Source organism: Hesperophylax consimilis, chromosome 19 (genome assembly GCF_061612785.1).
Source record: "Hesperophylax consimilis isolate HC1 chromosome 19, BYU_Hcon_1.0, whole genome shotgun sequence".
In the NCBI taxonomy this organism is placed as follows: Eukaryota; Metazoa; Arthropoda; class Insecta; order Trichoptera; family Limnephilidae; genus Hesperophylax; species Hesperophylax consimilis.
The window spans coordinates 15,011,971-15,032,784 of record NC_142854.1 but is presented as its reverse complement, the minus strand read 5'-3'; the positions used below and the strand labels follow the sequence as shown (position 1 = coordinate 15,032,784).

Below are 20,814 nucleotides of genomic sequence, written 5' to 3'. Positions count from 1 at the left end.
AAAGATTCCCTTCCCTTGCCTGTCCTACAACCGGGTGGCTATATAGTTCCTCATTGTGCAGACAGGGGCGCCCTTGTGAGGTATTACACCCAATGAAAATGGAGCAGGATAAGCAACGGTAATTTCTTTCTGTAGCTGGCCCTACAGAACTTCCCCTTAAGTTCTTTGTTAGCGCTTATTCCGATCAGTTCTTCTTGTCAAATAATATCCAATTCTTCAACATTCCTTTTCCACAGTCAAAATGTCCTCAAACTTAGTTTGGAAGTCTGTGTGAAGTGCATTTAAATGTTAAACGTCATTATTACCCTGGACGTTTTTCAAAAACAAGTTGGGGAACTAGGAAAATTCTCAGCTTCCAATGTACAATGTTTTGGTTCAATATATTAATTCTGACGAGAAAAGGAACAAGGGACGTAGACTCTATTTACTCAATAAACAACTTTACGATATATAAACATACAAATATCAAATAAGTATTATTATACTCAGTCTATTATTTATTTGTGTTAGGTGTATTGTGTCATTTACGGAACTCCTAAATATTGAGTTGAGGTAAATGGGGGTCCGCTCGTATTTTTTTCTCGCTGACATAGACCCCCAGCAAGCCGATATCGACCCCTGGGGGTCCATATAGACCACTTTGGGAACCTCTTGTTAAACCTTAGTGTGCCAGCTAAAATGCCGAGAGTCCTGCCGTGCGCCGGCTGATACTATTTTTTGTAATAACGTACTTGTTTTTTTGCAAAATAATGTTTTTGTAAATTGCTGTCTTAGATATTATATGTTAGTGTTTATATGTTCATAAAAAAAATTTCTATACAATTTTTTATTGTTATGTTTAATTTGAAGAACCCATTATAGTTTTAAGTTTTTCTTTTATGTATTCAATTTATAAAAAAACTGTTTATATAAAAAAAAATTCTGCTGTGTAATTATTATTACGCGTGACAGCTGTTTCGTCTTCTGAAGGCATTATCATACTGGGGTTAGGCCACTTACATACGGTATATATATATTTTTTTCCATATAATGGAAAACAAATTATTTTAATTTTGATTTCTCAAGCCATTATTAAATTCCGAGTACAATGTCAGAAATTATTACCCTTTGAAGTTTCCCCAATTATTGTATTGTTTAAATTTGACTGAAAGTCGTTAAAGTAGGATGTTTAAAAATGGTTTATTTTTCCCTGCCTAGTTATAAGCACGTTGTCCCACGGGTCAGTAAGCTATCGACATAAATCAAATTTTGTAAGACTCCACGCAGAAAAGTTCTACACTGAACTGCGCTGCAGACCATTAACTTACTATAACGAACTTAATTTTCTGCGCAGGGTTATGTGGTTAGGTTAGGTTAGGTGGTTTTCTGTGTCAGTACTCGGTTTATGTCGATTGCTTACCGACCCGTGGGACGACTAGCTAACTTGTATTTTTATGTTCTCAAATTGAACTCAGCTTAGAAACATTTAGGAGTAGCAAGTGAAATATATTTTTTTGTTAATTTATCTAACTAGCTTTAGGATTATTAGAATTTTTATTCATTTCCAACTGCTCTAAAAGATTGAGTTTACGGCCTTTAAAAAAAAAGGAAATCCCAGGATAGCTTCAATATATTCAGAGAAATGTTTTTTATTCTCTCTCCAATGTTATAAAAAAATATTGTATGTTGAAACATACGAAAAAGTTTTTGAGTTTCAAAATATTTTTCAGCTAAATAAGTGTTCTTTACAATAAAAATAAGTTTTATATACAATAGTACTGAAAATGAAAAATTATTCATTTGATATGGAATTTGTTATTCGCTTATCTTCTCTCTTCTCTTCTCTAAAAATATTAAGATATATTATTTTCTGTCAAGCAAATACAATTTATTTAGTATGCTAGGAGCGTTTTTAACCTTTCCTGGGAGTAGTTACGTAATGCTGGCCGTAATCTGGGGAGTGAGTTTTTTTTACATAAATAAAAAAATATATTTTTTGATTAAATTTTATTAAAGTATGCAGAGAGATAACTGCTTAAATTAATAAAAATCAGGAAAATTTCATATCTGGGTCATGTACTTCGAGGGGAGAAGTATCACTTGCTCCAGTTAATATTGAAAGGCAAAATAGAGGTTCGCAGAGGGCCTGGAAGGAGACAAATGTCTTGGCTGCGAAATATACGAGAGTGGACCGGCATTAGAAGTGTGGAGGAGCTATTCCGGGCAGCGCAAGACAAAGAGACATTTTCTAGAGTGATCGCCAACGTTGGGGGGACCTGATACGGCACATAAAGAAGAAGAAAGTATGCAAAATAAATAACAGCCGATATCTCTGTCGATAATGATGTAAAATGTTTAAAATTGGTGTAAAGTTACAGGAATATGACCATAGATGGCAATACGATGCATATTTACAGAATACGCATCGAATATGAATATGCGACCCCTGTCGTCCATACTCCTTTGGCGAAAGTGTGTACCGTCGTTCATTAGCGTCCATACTCCCGGAAAGTTTAAGGTTTAAAATACCATAAAATCGAGACAAGTGCGGTGAGTTCCTAGCAGATATGCTACGATTGGCTTGCATTTCAAGGGTCAAGTTATTGGAGTTAGCAAAATTGAAACACATTTTTAACCTTTCCTCATCTGTGGTGTGTATTTACTACACATTGCTTCTAATAACTTTAATAACTCTATAAATATAATAAATTCTGGTTTCAGATTTTAGGTATTCCTCCGTTATACATTTATGCACTGAATTAAAAAATAATATATTACATATTTTTCAAATTCAATTGAAAATCAGAGTTTTTTGTTAAAAATCGGGAACAAATACACCAATACAATCAACCGTGTGATACTAAATACGCGAAGAGTGTGAGAGGAAATGACACGCTATTGATGTCCCGCTTTAATTCGCTATGCGGGAACATGAGACATCCACACTTCTGCAGTTGTAGTTTTTATTGACTATCGATACCTACGACCACACAGCTGTGTCTGTGCCAGCCGCCAGCCGCGCCGCTAGGCAGTTGGCCGCGAACCGTTGTTAGATGTGGACCTCTCGCACGTTTCTTTAGCATCTGCCGATGGTTTTTTCATGTTTTCAGCAATTAAATTACAATTATTATCACTTTTGATATAAAATATAATAAACATAATCGATTAGCTATGAATATTCATATTTTTCCGATATTAAATCGCTTATTTTGAGATGTGTATTGACTACACAGCACCGTAACGGGTGTATTTTTTTAGCACAGTAAGGGAAAGGTTAATAACATTCATTTATTCTGTGTAAAAATACATATATATTACAATACAATTAAATTTGGAACAAGTAGAAAAATAAAGATTAGTGAAAACTAGTTATATTGGTGCCTGTTACAAAAGAGAAGACAGTTTATATATTGAGAGCAGATCAGTGAAAAGCATTGACAGGAGATGTTCCAGATACTCTCAGTACCACCCTGGTGAAAGACTACCATTGAGAATCGAATCGTTGCTTGAATTAATGGCTTTAGCCGTCTACTTCCCAACTTTCGTCTTCCCCATTTCCATCCACTCAGCTTCGCAACATATCCCAATTCAGGATAGTTATAAGTTAGGATACCATTGTCCCACCGAATCCGCACAGTTAGGAGCAGTTGGGACTCTTGTGCGGTATTCACATTAAAGAATAATACACAAGTGGGTGAAGAAACGCCAAATTGACGGCCTTCATGGTCAAGGGGTAACGTTTTCAATTATGAATTATACATTGCGGATTCGAACCCAGCGTGCGCATGTTTATTTAATTTAATTAATTAAAAATACTTGCGGCACGTTCCAAATTGGAAATATTATATAATACTCAGTATCGCCCTATAAAAGGCCACCATTCAGAATTGAATCTTTGCTTGAAATGGCTTTGATGACCAGATCTGAATATCCAGGAACACACCTTCCTCTTCCCCGTCTCCTTCCATTCCTCACTACCTTCAGCCTCACAGCATTACCCAATCGAGGATCCCATAGTCTCACTGGCTCCGTTTAGCACGAAGCAGTTAGGACTCTTGTGCGGTATTCACATATAAAAGGAGATTGTGCTAGGATAGATTTGTGTGACGTTCCATCATCACTGCCTACCTCTTCGTAAATTATGGGATTATCACTTGAATTTTTAAAACCAAAGTTTCTATAAATTTGGAATGTTTAAAAAAATACCATTTTTCATTTTGCACTTGTACATAGTTCTCGAAACACCAATGTAATATAATTTTTTTTTCTATTTTTCCAGAGCTTTTCATATTATATAAGGGTAAAATATAGGAAAAAACTTACAAGTTCACAATATTCATAAGCTTTGCACTAATACAACAAACACACCATTGAGACAATAAAATACCAAATATTGTATAAAGTTCTGTTAAACAATATTTAAAATTTTACAAATACTGTTTGAAGCTAAATAAATAAAATTATGGAATTTTTATTATCTCCTTGTTTATAGTACTCATTCAGATAACAAGGTAATGACGGGATAAAATAATTCCCTGTATTTTAGCCCGCTATCCAATGATCGGTAAGAAATCGACATAAACCGAATGCTTTAAGACCCGGCGCAAAAAAGTCCCACAACGGACCGCCCTTACCTTAGTTTAGCGGACTTTACTTTTCTGTTCAGTGTCTTACAGCACTCGGTTTATGTCGATTCCTTACCGACCCACGGGATGTCGGTATATTATACACGGAGTCTGGAAGCTCATAGTGCAAACAAGAAACTGGTGAATTTAAATCACATTTGGAGTTGATTTTGTGAAGCAAATTTTTTTGATTTGAGCTTTAGTTTTCGAGTAAATCGAGTCAAAAAGTTTTTTGGGTCCTTAAAGTGATGTAGATTCACCCGTTACCCGTTTGTTCTACGAGTTTTCGGAGACTGTAACGCATATAATTTATTTGGAAAGCAAATACTTAGCAGTCAAACATTATAATAGAATAAGAAATTCACTTTGCCATTATGAGACCTACAAACATATTATAAATAATCTAATATACATAATTCATTACAAACATCAATTTGCATTAAATAGGACCCCACAAATATACATTTAGAATATTTTCATAAAAGCGTGCTTTTTAAAGGCATTCAAATCGATGATTTAGTTTCTGTTGAATTGATAATTTTGCGACAGTAATAGAATAAAGAAAAACACTAGACATGCCGTCCATTAAAGGTTTGAATGAAAACTATTAAATATTTAGCATGCGCTGCGTCTCTCTTACGCTTTTCTAACGTTGTATATGACCATCGGATTTGAATTTCATAATGATGAAATGTAATACAGCATGTGCTGCATATGAAATACACCCACATGGCATTTCCTATGTTCTGCTTTATTCTACGGTGACAATATATGTAATTGTTTTTTGCTTATTTCTGCAGGGAAACGTGACCAGTAAAAATATAGCTATTTGCAATGACGATACAATACATCTAGACTCGCTATTTTCTCACAAACTCAAGATAAAATGTGGCAAGTAAGAACCACTCTAATGTTTCTAGCAAATTCTTAATTGAAACGTTGTTAATGTATGACAAAGATAGACATTCAAAGAATATGTGCGTATGAACGAACGAAACTATAGCGGGCGGCGTTTTCGTATTTGCGTTGAATACTACATTCTACATCACGGGTGTGACTCAGCTAACAAGATATGCTTACTAGCTTACACTATAAAACGAATACGGAATACTGTACGAGACGATATACTGCTAAAATCTTTAGAAAACAATCAAAATAATTGTATTTTTATTATATTCAAATAATTAGCGTGTATTTACGAATGAAATCTTATTTCTTGGCTTTTACTAGTGTTGCACAAGTAATGGCACTTTCTTTAGAGGCAATTTAATTAGAGGCAGCACACAACCTTTAGTGGCAGTTTAGTACCAAAACCACAAAATCGAAAGCATTACAGTCTTGCTTTTGGCTTACCACTTTTTCTACAATCAGCGGGTCTACATATACTGTAACGTTATTGGTTATTTCCATACTAAAACAATGGAGTAAAAATCTTGAATGTTTAAATTTGATATTGTGCCAAAAGATGGCAGTGAATAACAATGAATTAAAATAATCAAATTAACCACTTTGGTGTTGTTGTGTCCGTTTGTACACAGAATATCGACAGCAGTAGAGAATTCTTGTGTATTTTACAGCTAAAGCTGATACGGACTTTTTTTATATATTTTTTATTAAGACTGATCTGTTTAACACCTTTGTGTAAGTTAATTAATCTTCTTTAGTATTACTGGATATTATATTTGGATACTTTCAAAAACAGTGAATCCATTTGAAAATCAATGACAAACAGGAATATTTTCAAATAAATCATGAATCTGACAGATTGGTAATCTGACGAGAAAATCTCAAATGACCACAGGGGTTAGAACATTTTTTTCTTGACAGCCGTAAACCGCGCCATATAGTCATCGTACCCTTCCTGACTCATGAGTTGTTTGGAGTCAAACATGTTACCGTCCAAACACAATGTATGGACTTTAGAATCCTGCAGCAAAGACAAATGAATCTGCGTTAACGGGAGGCAATTCTCTTCCAATCGTAACACTTTCAATTTTGGACAGTTTGCAAGATTCTCAGAAATACTCGACAACTGATTTTGATTCATGTTCAACTCTGACACTAGCAGCTTCTCGATGAACTCCGGAATGGTTGTTATCTTATTGTGAGACAAATCTAAAACATCCAGGTGTTTCATCCCATAAAACTCGGCAGGAAATTCAGCAATCAAATTGTTGCTCAAATTAACCTGCTTCAGGTTTGACAGTTCCGCGATGTTTGGCGGTAGCTTAAATAGACGGTTGAACGAAGCGTTGAGAATTTCTAACTTGGTCGGCTGGTTTATACACTGAGGTAAAGATTCCAATCTATTGTGGCTTATGTTGAAATGTTTGAGCACTTTGAATTCTGCAATAGAATCTGGCAGAGTTTGAAATCTATTTTCAGATAGATCCAGATTTCGTATAACTCCGCACAACTGTCTAATTTCGGGTGGCAGGTCCTTCAATTTCTGGTTTGATATTTTCAAAACTCCAGTTTTCGAGGCAGTTTCATAGTGCTGCTTCAGCTGCGAGTTTCCCATCTTATTGGGATTGGGCTTTCTTCAAATTCGCGATGTTTTGAACAAATAAATGATACAAACGAGTGGATAACATTCACCAACACCCACTATTTACAAAGTTTGACATTTCTTTGACGGATTGAAAGGGTGTTGCCATAATATATTTGAGACGCAAAAAAAATGTGTAAAGAACTATATTCAATGAAAGTATGACTGCAGCTATGGCTCTATATAAATTATTACATTTTTGATGTTTCTGAACTTCTTTCGAAGAGAAAAGAATAAAAAATAATAGGTAGTCAGGAATTGTATTAAAAAAAAATGGAATGCAACTTGATTTCTTGAATATTTGTTCGGTGTAATCCAAGCAATGTGCTTGAATATACAAAAAATATATATTTATTCTAATAACGAAACTCAATGTATTTTATGTTTATTAAATATTTTCCATTTAACTGTGTTAAGTCTCTTTGTTGTGTTTTAAAATACACTAGCTGACGTGTACCTGGGGCTGCTGGGGGTTATCCTTAGGAGATGAACATATACCATCGCAGACTTTTCTGTAGACTTTGATGTATCTTATATGGTTTAGTCAATGTAGGCGCCCGAAAATATTTTTTTACGACTTAATTACAAAATTTCGACCAATATAATTCACATGTGTTATATATATAAACCTTCCGGAAGAAATTCTCTAAAGGATAATGAAAACCCTATCAAAATCCGTTACGTAGTTTAGAAGAACTTAGCGCACAAACAGACAGACGCGAATAGCGACATTATTTTATTTTGTTTAGAGATGTACACTGTTCATGGAACTCCCTTTTAAATTCGTTTTCTTATGTGAAAATAAGTTTCCTTTATTTTATTATTTACTTTATTGTTAATTGATGTTGCCTTTCCCGATTTTTTTTTTTTAAACTCACTGGTAATAATATATTATAAATATTATTATTTTGTAATGTTTTATCACTAAATAAATAAATTGTAATATTGTACGTGTTAAAATAAATTAAAAGCCATTCAATGTGGTTTTATAAGGGGCACCCGTTGCTCTGAAATACAGATTTTACTCAAAATTTCGGGCTGAGCTATTGACATAACCTACATAATGACATCTGAGTTCTAGGAACTGGGCAGTGTGAGTGGTTTATTTATGGGCAGTGCTTACTCATCCATCGAATACAGATTACAGATGCTGAGGCAACATCGGTGATCGCAAATAAAAAACAAATATAATTTTGAAAGACGCACAGCTGATGCGAATAATGTGCTACGATGGTTATAATAATGACAGTGTTTTATTAGTGTTTTTATAAAATAATGGAAGCGTTAAGATTGTTCTCGTTCAATGAAAAGGTCGACAGTGACATATTCCCGCCATGGGCCGTCCAGGTTATGGAAACTCTCCAACAAAACCAGGTTTGTGAATAAAATCGATTTCCAAGGCTATCTATGTTTGCCAAGTTTTTGCCGAAAAACAAGCATTTTGCGTGCTGTTTACTTTGATATCGGTTATGTGATTGCGTTTAGCCACGCTTGTTTATTTAGTTTTATAGGAAATATCCACCTGTGCTGTGTTATTTAGTTTTATGTTACGGGCGTATAATCAAAACAAACAATATGTCGAAGCCATCACTGCTACTTGTCAATCTGGATTTGTCAAATATTCACGATTTGTAAACATTATACGTTATTTTAATTCTGTGAACATTGCCAATAAAATTTATCTTGACCTACGTGATTGTTTAGGCAAAACCATAACACATTCATATTAATAATAATAATAATAATGAATCGTAAATCACATCACAACGTCCACATTTAAATATAAAATAATATTTTGTATTTTACCCCATAAGGGAGTCCGATTGTTCAGAACATGCATTACAATTCTGTTACAATGTATTATAATTAGTATTACTCCCCCTGTTAATTAAGGGTATTATTAAAATAAAATTATGATAAAGTTTTAGAATTCATAATCTGCTCTTTCATAGATGACACTAATTTAATTATTTTAGAAAAAAACACCTTTTGCAAGTTACTCTTTAGTATATATATATTTTATTATTATAGAGCGGAAACGGTTTACGTATATTCCACGTGAGCACTTAGGCCATAGGCCCATTGTGCTATCTCCCATTTTACCTCATTCCTTTGACAGGAACCCGGTCACTTTGATAAAGTTCACCAGGGTTGTTATCCCTGCGAGGGAAAAGGGCCTCATCGCTCCTCTCCACTCCTGCTTGGTTCCCTGCAGGCCCCACGATGGAAGAGTCCACTACCCCTTGGTTCCCTGAAGGCCCCACGAGGTAAGAGGGCCTCATCTCTCCTCTCCACCCTTGGTTCCCTGAAGGCCTCACAAAGGAAGAGTCCACTACCCCTTGGTTCCCTGAAGGTCCCACGAGGGAAGAGGGAGTATTTGAATGGTCCAATTTTCATCCCACGAGTAGCCGGGGAAATAAAAGGTCCACTCCAGCAGAGCCCGTGCGCTGGGGTAAGGTCTAAATACTCGGAGAAGCGACCCTGTTTCTCGGAGGCACCGTTCGTGACACTGTTCCCCGGGTCATTCAGCCCTGAGCACGGTAGCTCACACAGAGTGGGATGGAAAAAAATTAAAATATTAAGATGAATTTTTTGTTTGCGCCCATATTTATTCAATATAAATATGAATAAATACTTTTATCTGCACACAAATTCAATTCTTTCAAGAAAGGCATACAAATACAATATTTTAACGGTGATTCTATCCAATTCATGTCCTTAATGCTACGTTGTAGAAGTAACGTAGAATGACAAGCGGTTTCAGATAAGATGACAAAGAGATAACATTGATAATCAGATCTAGTTATCAAACATATCTCAATGCTACATGACATTACTTTTTAACTGTGTTTGGTACGAAGAAAATGTGTAGCAAGGCCTGGTCTAGCCTGTCTGGTCATTTTAAGAGTCAGAATAACCTCTTAAGAGTATTATAAGAGACGATGCATGAACGTGAATGAGGTTAGGAGTAGTTGTGTGGAGGTCTAGCCTCTCTGTTTACCTTTGTGGAGATTAATACAAATACAAAACACATTAGGAACACTAAACCTCAGGGTCAAAAACAAATCCAACAAGCAAGTACAACATACAACATTTGGGCTAAAAAGCCCCCTATGCTATGGTATTAAACTCTACAGAAAAATCCCACTCTCATTCAAAACAATATCATAACATTTAAATCTCATGTAAAAAGTTGAATTCAACACATAGGTAGTCTGGTCAGTTCAAGAGTCAAAATAACCTCTTCAGAGTATTATAAGAGGCAATTCATGAACGTGAATGAGGTTAGGAGTAGTTGTGTGGCCGTCTATCCTCTCTATTTACCTCTGCGGAGATTAATACAAAATATAAGAAATAACAACTAACACATGTATTAGAAACACTAGATCTCAAGGTCAAAAACATATATACATTATGTGTATATATGTACCTACCTAGTACTTTTAAATTAGAATGCTACCCAAGCAGCAGTTAATCTTATGTTTAATTGGATATTTTATTTTATTCTATTTCTTCTCTTTGTTATTCATATTTATACAAATTATGTTAGTAGGCTTAGGCACCAGTTAAAAGTACATATACCTATTATTTCATTATTATTTTAATACTATACTTATCAAAATGTTAATACTCATCCTAATTTGACTGTCCTAAAACGGGAATCCTCCTAGTTGGGCAGTCAAAACATTTCTTAAATAAATTTTATAAATGTATAATCTTTTACTAAAATAAAAAAAAATAATATATAACAAGCAACTACAACATACAATATTTTGACAAAAAAGCTTCCTACACTATGGTACTAAACTCTACAGCAAAATCCCACTCTCATTCAAAACAATATTATTTCATATCTCAAGTAAAAAGCTGAATTCAAAACATAGGGTGATCAGAAATAGAAAATATACTGATACCAAATACAGGCTGAAACCGAAACCACTCGACTGCCTAAAAAACACCATTTATAATCATTTCAGTAAGACACTACATAATATGTTTATAATTACTTCTCATTATCCATACTATTAAATTTTAATAATAATACTTCAATCAAATCCCAGTGAAGATATCATTTTCTTTATTTGTTACAAGAAAGAGGAAGTAATAAAACATTTATTATCATTATTATCTTTAAAACAAGACTCCTGTCGAAAATTCATTACAGTTATTTGTAATAAATAGTATTTATTTATTTATTAATTTTCGGGAAATCGACAGTTTACATTTAATCAGTTTGTACATAAGTATTATATAGCCAAAATAAAACCAATTATGGATTTCCTCCTTATGACTTTACCTCTACGGAGACAGCATAATATGGAATAAGTAAACTAAATTTGTAAGAAAGGAATATGAATTAAAAATTTATACAAAACAAAAGATTATATAAAACGAAAAATTTGCAAAACAATACATTTATAGCCATGGAGAGAGGTTGTAGATATAAATCAAATCATAATAGAGATATAAACAATAGAGACATAAACATTATTCACAAACCATCAGAGAAATATTCTTTTATGGACCTCTTGTATTTGTTAAGTTCACAACTGAAAATATCAACCTTGGATAATACGCTATTGTAATTATTGCATAGTCTGTTCAGGCAAGAATTCTGCTTAGAGTTAGTTTTCCACTGATCAACCCTGAACAGGACACAAGAGTATTGGATGAACACAATGTTTCCTACAAGGATTAGCCATTAATCAACACACATCCACAATACAGAATACTTATTTAACACAATAATCTTTTATTGTTGTTCAAATTTCTATCTCAAATGACCTGTATTATTTTTTTTTCGTGGAAAACTTAGTGTTGATTGATTGATGACAAATAATTCATTGGGTTTAAAGTCCTCTTATCTCTCTTCTTTGTTTGACAAATTCTTTGTATTGTTCGTAGGTTGATCTAATCCAGGGTTTTTGAAAAGGGGGCGCAGGTCACCTGTGTAGTTAAGAACCTTATATATTAACAAAAAAACTTACGTAGCTGCGTAGGTAGGCACTGTGTATGTAACTCGTAAATAAACCACTCACTAGATCGATATCTTCAAGCTTTTTGTATAAAACAAATTGGTCCTAAAAACCATAGATATGCCAATATATAGGCAGTAAAATTCTCATTCGGAGCCTACTTATTATACTATACACCAATGAAAATCTCTGAAAGTTTATTCCACAGACTTTCAGAGTTTTTCATTGGTGGATTCACGGTTCCAATTTTCGATCGGAGTTTCAAAAAAACAACTTACTAATACGGAAACAAGTACCAACCTAGCTAATCAATAATTGATTAATGTTAGATTGTACCTACTCAGTTTAGTGTCCGAAACACTCTAGTGTTATTATCTCCTATTGTTATATAAATAATCCCTTAAGCTTATGTAATGTATTATTATTGTATTATATCTGAAGTGCATGTATTATAAGATAGCAATTTTGCTTCAAGTTTTAACAAACAATGTCTATTGATATGTTTTATGTTGATTTTATATATTATCTTTATTTGACAATTTGTGTAATACTGTGTATTTAAGTGTGCATTTCCTTTCTTGTCATTTTTCTGAATGCTTTTAATTTATAGTTCAATGTCACTGTCAAGCATAGATTTACAATATTAGAATTGATTGTGTTTTATTATTCAGAATAATAATTAGATTTATTTTCAATAAATCATAGACATATGAATATTAGTAGACCTGCCCTAAGTGATTAAAAGCGTATTATCCCCACTCCCCATACCGGTTCCATTGGAACCGGCTGGGCTGGCGTATGGCCTCAAGTGAAATTTGAAAACGTGACGTCATCATTCTTGTGCGAACTATGGTCGAGGCATCATCGGTTCATTTTACGAAATAACACGGCAAAATGTTGACTTGTACTTGTACTATGAAAACTTGTAAAAATAGATGTGAAAAAGAGAATAAACGCAATTGTCGTATTACATTCCATATATAAGCATTATTTTACTTTATTTTAAGCATATTCACATCGTATAATATAGATCAGTTTTATAAACATATTATACTATCATATCGAGAAACGTCTGGACGCGAAACACAAAGCTGGTTGGTTGCTGGGAAGTAAATTATGAACATTTATAAAAGTGTCTTAACTAAATACTTAAACGAAATATTCGACTCTGAAAATACAACCGAATTTTTTTGCCGAATTTGGACTTCGCAAATTTGTTCATAACGTGGCGAGTAATTTGCGCTCCCATGTAAAAATGTCTATTCATTCCAAAGCAGATTTTACTTTTAAGAAGTAAATGGTGATATTATAATGCGAGATGCCTATTTACTGTCAGATTGATTTATTGACGAATCACAGTCAGCCTTACGCCCTTCGTTCTTCAACAGTTGATTTTACCCCTCGCCATTATCTTCTCGTCTATTAATTCCTATGTCTGTGCAATAAATGCATTTCGGTAGCTCGCACGAAATTGTTTTGTTTTCCATATACATTTCACGTTTTACGGAATGCAAGGCGATTGTAATAATAAGGTGGTGCATTAAAAACTCCCTTGCCATTAGAAGTCATCCAAATAATGTGCATAAAAATATTTTATACAAGCCGTATGACTAGTGACTACTCCACTATCAGATTATTCCAAGTACCTTCGCTACAAATCTCTAAATAGTATAAAATAAAGTCGCTATCTGCGACTGCTGTTTGTGCGCTTAGTTCTTCTAAACTAAGCAACTGATTTTAATAGGGTTTTCACTATCATTTAGAGAATTTATTCCGAAAGGTTTACATATACAATACATAAATATTACATTTATAGAAAGTAGAGAAGAGTCGATGTTTTGTAATCAAGTTGTAAAAAAATATTTTCGGGCTCTTATATTGCTAATGCTGGCTAAACCTTATGAGATACATCAAAATAATGTACTAAGAAATTGTATATCTTAAAAAGGCCTACAGAAAAGTCTGCCATGGTATATGTCTATCTCCTAAGGATAACCCCCAGCAACGCCGGGTAAAGTCAGCTAGTGTTTATTTATTTTTAATTTCATTTTATTTTACTTTACCATTGAACTCTTTTTTTAAACTACATTTTTGAATTTAGATTTTTTTTAAATGAAATATTGCATGTGGAAATTGCCCCACTTTCCGATATCCGATCGAGCTGACACTCGGCACATAGACTCGTTGTTGATGACAATGCATTATATTAACTTTTGGTGGCACTCAAGCACACAGGAGTTAATATACGAAATAAATCTCAGTACCATCCAATTAGAATTTGGCTTAAGTGATAGCGGTGTTCACTCATTTTAGTCAGTCCCTGGGGAAGAAGGTTCAATCCTCAGTAAAACCAAAAAAAATTAAACACATCGATTAATAAAAAAAGACGTATTGTAGTAAAAAGGTTTTTACAGACTGATTTTTTATTTATTTATAATAAACAACAATCTAGATATCAATCATTTATTATTTACAACTTTGTTTTGTTCACGAATATCACTAATAATTTTAATCAATAAATATTTTACCACCCATAAAATCAATAACGCAAATCATTTATTATATTTCTTCATGACAGATATAATCAATATCTTAACACGTTTTTGAATTGTTATAATTATGAATACGAGGGGAGTTCAGAAAGTTCGTAGAACTCAATATAAAGCAGGTATCAGACGGTTCACTCGGGTGAATGAGTGTTCACTCGAGTTACGTTCATTTTTATTTCACTCCGCGTTCACACGGCACACACAGAATGATGTAGAAATAAACATTGAACGACGGACACGGTGGTGGGTTTGACCATGGATTTTAAGGCGAAGCTTAATGCCAAATCACTATTTTGATTAATCTTTATAACGAATTAGTGTACATTATGAATACCACAAAATATGCTTTAGATAAATTGAAGGTTTTTCTACCGTTTCGCTTGAGTAGAATACAAATAAAAATATAAATTTCTCAATGAAAAATAGAAATGTAAGAACGCATAAAGAAAACATCTTTTCAATAGAAATGTATGAATGCGTAAAGGAAACAACTTAAAAAATACAGAGAAAGATTATCTGTGACAGTTTCACTTGATTAACTTTTTTATTTTTTTATGAAATTATTTACAAAATAAATAAAAAACAGTTTTTTGTTTGAAATCGGACGTTTCTAGACTCCGTTTGTCAAGCGATTTCAATGCCTATTACCTACAATATAAGGTATACCAAGAATATTCACATTTTTGACTTGTAGCTTCCTCTCAATGAGAACTGTGTTGGGATATTCAATTGCATTATTTTATCATACATTAATCATCTTCGAAAGGATAAAAGTAAATTTGAGAACTGCTATTACTTGTTGCGTCATTAATAAAGAAAGAAGATACGGTAAAGTTGTCGAATTCCACTCACAATTACGACCAAACTAACATGTACAATATTTATCGTCCCCAAAGGGTTAAAAGATAAAAAAATTATCTAGCCAAAATTCAAAGTTTTTTTTGGTTTGACTGAGGGTTGAAATTTCCTCCCCAGAGACTGGAGTCAACCGCGCTAACAACTGCACCAAATCCCTATTGCTTATGTATACGACATTTATTTCTTATATTAACTGCCGTAATGTCATCCAATTTATATTATACAATGCGTATACAAAAAAAGTTGATAGACTGCTTTGTCATCGACAACGAGTCTGTCTGCCGAGTTTCAATTCGATCGGATGTCGGGAAGTGGGTTAATTTCCACTTCCAAGATTTGCATTCTTTCACGAAAACTAAATCAAAATTTAAATAGAACCATTAAAAAATAAAATAGTACGTCTAGTATAATAATAATAATTGGATAATTTGTAGAGCGCCGTTTTTGTGAAAAATCACCTCCAGGGCGCTGTACAATTTATTTCCTAGGATCTACATTTGTTATTTAGACCAACTGTGCCAGCACAAGGCTCGTCATCCGTTCAGGCATGTGTCCGCCGCTAATATAGCGCTGACATGTGTCTGCTGCCAATAGAACTTATTGAACCCCTACAAAATATCTGACAGATTCTTATCATAATATTTTGCATGAGGTGAGGTTAGGTTATGACGGCCGGCATAGTCCAGTGGTAACGCATTGGACTGCCATTCCGAAGGTCGCGGGTTCGAACCCGGCGTGCGCAAATAAATTTTATTTTTGATTAATTTGTGTTATTTCACAAATAAATGAATTAAAATAATATATAGTATGTTTGCGGCACGTTCCAGAGTGGAAGATACTACCAGTATCGCCCTGGTGTAAGACCACCATTCAGAATTGAAACGTTGCTCCAAATGGCTTTAGCCGTGTTTAGTGACTAGATCTGAATAGCCAGGTACTTCCCCACCTTCCTCTTTCCCTTCCCCACTTACCTTCAGCCTCACAACATCCCCCAATTGGGGATGCCATAGTCTCACTGGCTCCAGACGGGAGCAGTTGGGACTCTTGTGAGGTATTCGCTATAAAAAAAAAAGGTTGACAAGAACCGCATGGGCTCATATAGCCCGGGTTCATGAGGTGAGGTTTGTCTAGGACTTGTTGAGGACGACAATTTGACCTCTCCAGCCGGACTCTCTCGACCCATCGCCTTGCACCGCAATGGGATGGATGGATTCATACGTCTGTCACTCCTGGACACATTGCCCCGCAGATTCCTTCCCACCCCTTATACATTTTTTCCTTACCAGAACTTTCTCCCTCTCGTTTCCGTAAAAAATACCCATCCACACAGCAACCCCAAAGGTGACGCGTGTGGATCTAATGTAGCTAGGAGCTAAAAGACAATAATCAATGCGCCATTTGGCTCAGGACCAGAGCTGACTGACCCTGATGATGACGAGTGTTGTCGTTAGGAAACGTATCGTATGTAATATACAGGGTGTATCGGCAAGTACCCGACAAACTTTAACCAGCTATTCCTCAGCACATTTGGAGTAAAAAATGTTATGGGCGCTTTGCTGTCCGGTAACATTTTGTTTCCATTAAAAATAAATTAAAAATCCACACTCCGTCTCTGTCATTTGCATTGTTTCTCGTGTCCAACAGCTGTTATTAGCAAGTGTGTCAAAAAGTATCCTCGCTCTTTCGTACACACTAAATAATAATAGTTAAAAATGAGACGAATGGTGCCGTGCCATTTCGTTGTGATTGTAAAAGCGCGCCAACGTAGGTACGTACGTACATTATTCAACGAAACTCAAACAAAATATTGCCAGTCGGGTTTTCAAACTTTGACAAAGGATAAAACATTGGTGACATGTGGTGAAAATATGAATAATAACTTTTTTATTAAAAAAAAATGTTACCGGACAGCAAAGTGCCCATATCATTTTTTACTCCAAATATGCTAAGGAATAGCTGGTTAAAGATAGTCGGGTACGTGCCGATACACCCTGTATAAACCTGTATTGTCGGAGTAGACAGACTCCTCCCCCTTTATACTATCACTAAAGTTCCTTCATTCCTCTGCATCGCGTGTTTAGGTTCAAAGCCCCAAAACAAATCAGTGCCAATAAACAGATTTGTGCTTTTCAAAGTTACGAATGAAATAAATCTTCTGATGTTATTAGATATTACTCTAGACATTTTTTGATAACTTTTGAACTTGACAACTTCTGCAGTTTCAAATAGGCTCTAAATAAAATCTAACAAATCCCTACTAATAAAAAAAAACATTTCCCAACTCTTAAACGGTGTTTTATTTACACATGTAATAAAGGCTGTACAAGCTCTGTTTGAATTTTAACCTAACCTAACCCAACCTTTAAGAGGAAGCTACAAGTCAAAAATGTGTATATTCTTGGTATACCTTATATTGTAGGTAATAGGCATTCAAATCGCTTCATAAACGGAGTATAGAAACGTTCGATTTCAAGCACAAAATTGGTTTTTATTTATTTTGTAAATAATTTTATAAGAAAGCAAAAAAGTTAATCAAGTGAAATTGTCACAGATAATCTTGGCTATAATACTGTATTTTTTAAAAGTTGTTTCCTTTACACGTTCATACATTTCTATTGAAAAAAAATAATTTTGTAGTTTACATTTATATTTTTTTTTGAGTAATTTATTTTTTTATTTGTATTCTACTCAAGCAAAACGATAATATAACCTTCAATTTATCTAAAGCATATTTTTTGGTATTCATAATGTACACCAATTCGTTATAAAGATTAATCAAAATAGTGATTTAGTATTAAGCTTCGCCTTAAGCGGTGTTTTATAAACACAGTGAATGAAGACTCTACAAGCTGTGTTTGAATTTTTACTAATAAAAACTTTAATTGTATTGCGAATGAATTGGCAACATAGTTTTTGGCGGACTGACGCATGCGCGTGTCAAATAAACAATGATGGTTTTGATGCATCACTTCATAAATCGTGTTTTTGTTCATTGTTTCAATTACGATTATAATGGCCAATTCAATATTATATTTGTATAATCCCATATATTTACCACTCTTTTGAGTTATTATTTAATTATAATAATAAATTATCTAGCGCCCCAGAGTTTGATGAGCAGACGGTTTTTATTTAGTTGCGTGGTATTTGCGAGCCGTTAAATTGTTGTCAACAAGTCCCACGTCACGCGTTGTTTTGCAACAACACAACGCAACGTGTCCTCGATCTATGACTACAGAACTACACATTACAAAGACAGAAATACTAGAAAACAGTGGCGTACATTCCGCATTCCGTTATGGCTGCAAAACTCTGCCTATCCTAAGAAAATCGAACCATAAATATATTGAAAAAAAAATTCCGATTAAATCTTATTTTATCTTACACATAATACGAATATTAGAGGGAGCGCGCTAATATATAAAAAAAATGCGTAAGCGACTATTGTGAAGATATTCTTATAAAACACGACTTATTTAAAAATAGCTGACATGTACCCGGTGTTGCTGGGGGTTATCCTTATGAGATACGAAACATGAGGGTTTTCCAATAAGAGGTGTTATTTTGAATAGCCCGCTATTTCGGTAGATGTTACTTTTGAAGCTGTCATTTTTTTACATTTGACAAGTAGAAACTACGCCATTAATAAAAATGGAACGATACACGCTTCAACAACGCATTGAAATTATTAAAATTCACATGAGTGAATCAAATGCAAATCATCTTGAGTGATGAGGCCCATTTCCACCTCGGTGACTTCGTCAACAAGCAAAATTGTCGCATTGGGGCTCGGAAAACCCAAGAGTTATTGTTGAAAAGACTCTCTATCCTCAACGTGTGACTGTTTGGTGCGGTTTATGGTCCGGCGGAGTCATTGGACCTTACTTTTTCGAAAATGAGGCTGGAGCAACAGTTACGGTGAATGGATTGCGCTATCGAGAGATGATTAATGATTTTTTATGGCCGGAATTGGATGTTATTGATCTGGACAACGTTTACTTTCATCAAGACGGCGCTACGTGCCACACAAGCAACGAAACCATTGATCTTTTACGATTGAATATCAAAATAACTCCTCTTATTGGAAAACCCTGTATATACGATTCAGCAAAAATCTAGCGACAAAGAAATATGTACTGTGAATTTTTTTATACCTATAAACCTGTTAAATAACAGAACGAGATGAATATTTTATAATTTTCGGAGCATACTTTGTGAGTTTTTTCTATCGAAGGCCTTTCACATAATTACCTTTTCAACTCGGATAAATGAATTGAGATTATCTTCAAAAATTACAATTTTTTTTTTAGATCTTAAAACTCAAAATGTCACCCCACGAAGTCTGACACTCGTACTAAGACACAAAATTTAACGAAACAAATGGGGTGACCTGTCGCAGAGGTTATCCAATAAATGATTTCTGGGGCGGCGGTACCCACACCCGCCTCGCGAATTGTATAATAATTGAGTCGACCTACGTCAACAGTCACAAAAACAGAAGGTTATGTATGAGACGCTGTATGAATGTGAATAAAGCAGAAATTATGCCAAGACCGAGTTTTTTGGCTATCCATCCTCTGTGCGGCGTGATGGTTAATTAGTTAGTTGGTTAGTTGGCAATGCACATATCATTGGATATGTGCATAGATAGGACTTAAAAACATTCACTGCTAACCCATGGCCATAGATCAACGCACGCCACTGAGTACTAAGAGACAGACATATAATATAGTTCAGGAGATAATATACTAATTCCACAGTAGAAGTTCAATCGGTGATTAGCGCGTCATTGTGACGAGAGATCACACCTCCAAACACTTAAATAAACTTTATATGTATTTTTTTATATGACGACTTTTATTTTTTTTTATTTTTTTTTTTATATTTACTCCACACAGGAGGCCCTGAAGAAAATAATTTCCCTCGGGGCCTATGTCATCTTTGGGGATGCTGTGTGGAGGGTCTTTTTTTGGAGAGGAAGGAGTGAACATGGGTCTTGAAGAGTCCCATGTTGTAGGAGGGAGGAAACACAGAGGCCGGCAGTTCGTTCCACAGCCGAGCTGTTGAACTTAAGAACGAATCGTAGATAATATAATAGTTTACAAATGATAGTATCAAGGTGACGATACCATACGTAGTAATGCAAAATCATGTGTTTTTGGTTTGAAAATTTGGTCGCCTAGAAATGTTTCAGATGCTTTAATTAAATACTGCGAGTAGAATACATCTTGGCCTTTGAAATAATCGAGTATTTTTTAGATAAGTCTTTTTATAAGCCC

At 34.4% G+C, this 20,814-nt stretch overlaps 2 protein-coding genes across 2 annotated transcripts in view; one reads left to right on the top strand and one right to left on the bottom strand.

The window, feature by feature from the left end:
* Window positions 1–3,281: 3,281 nt before the first annotated feature.
* On the bottom strand, window positions 3,282–7,223 carry LOC149414876 (leucine-rich repeat-containing protein 57-like). The gene has a single exon (XM_089642896.1). It carries the CDS (start codon window positions 7,123–7,125, stop codon window positions 6,409–6,411), a length of 717 nt encoding a protein of 238 aa, XP_089499022.1. The 5' UTR covers window positions 7,126–7,223; the 3' UTR covers window positions 3,282–6,408.
* Window positions 7,224–8,333: 1,110 nt separating this feature from the next.
* Window positions 8,334–20,814, top strand: part of sws (patatin like phospholipase domain containing sws) — a 118,268-nt gene continuing 105,787 nt past the window's right edge. Inside the window, exon 1 of the mRNA XM_089643329.1 lies at window positions 8,334–8,526. Within this exon, the coding sequence (XP_089499455.1) occupies window positions 8,428–8,526 (99 nt within the window). The 5' untranslated portion in view covers window positions 8,334–8,427. The remainder of the gene's footprint in view (window positions 8,527–20,814) is intronic.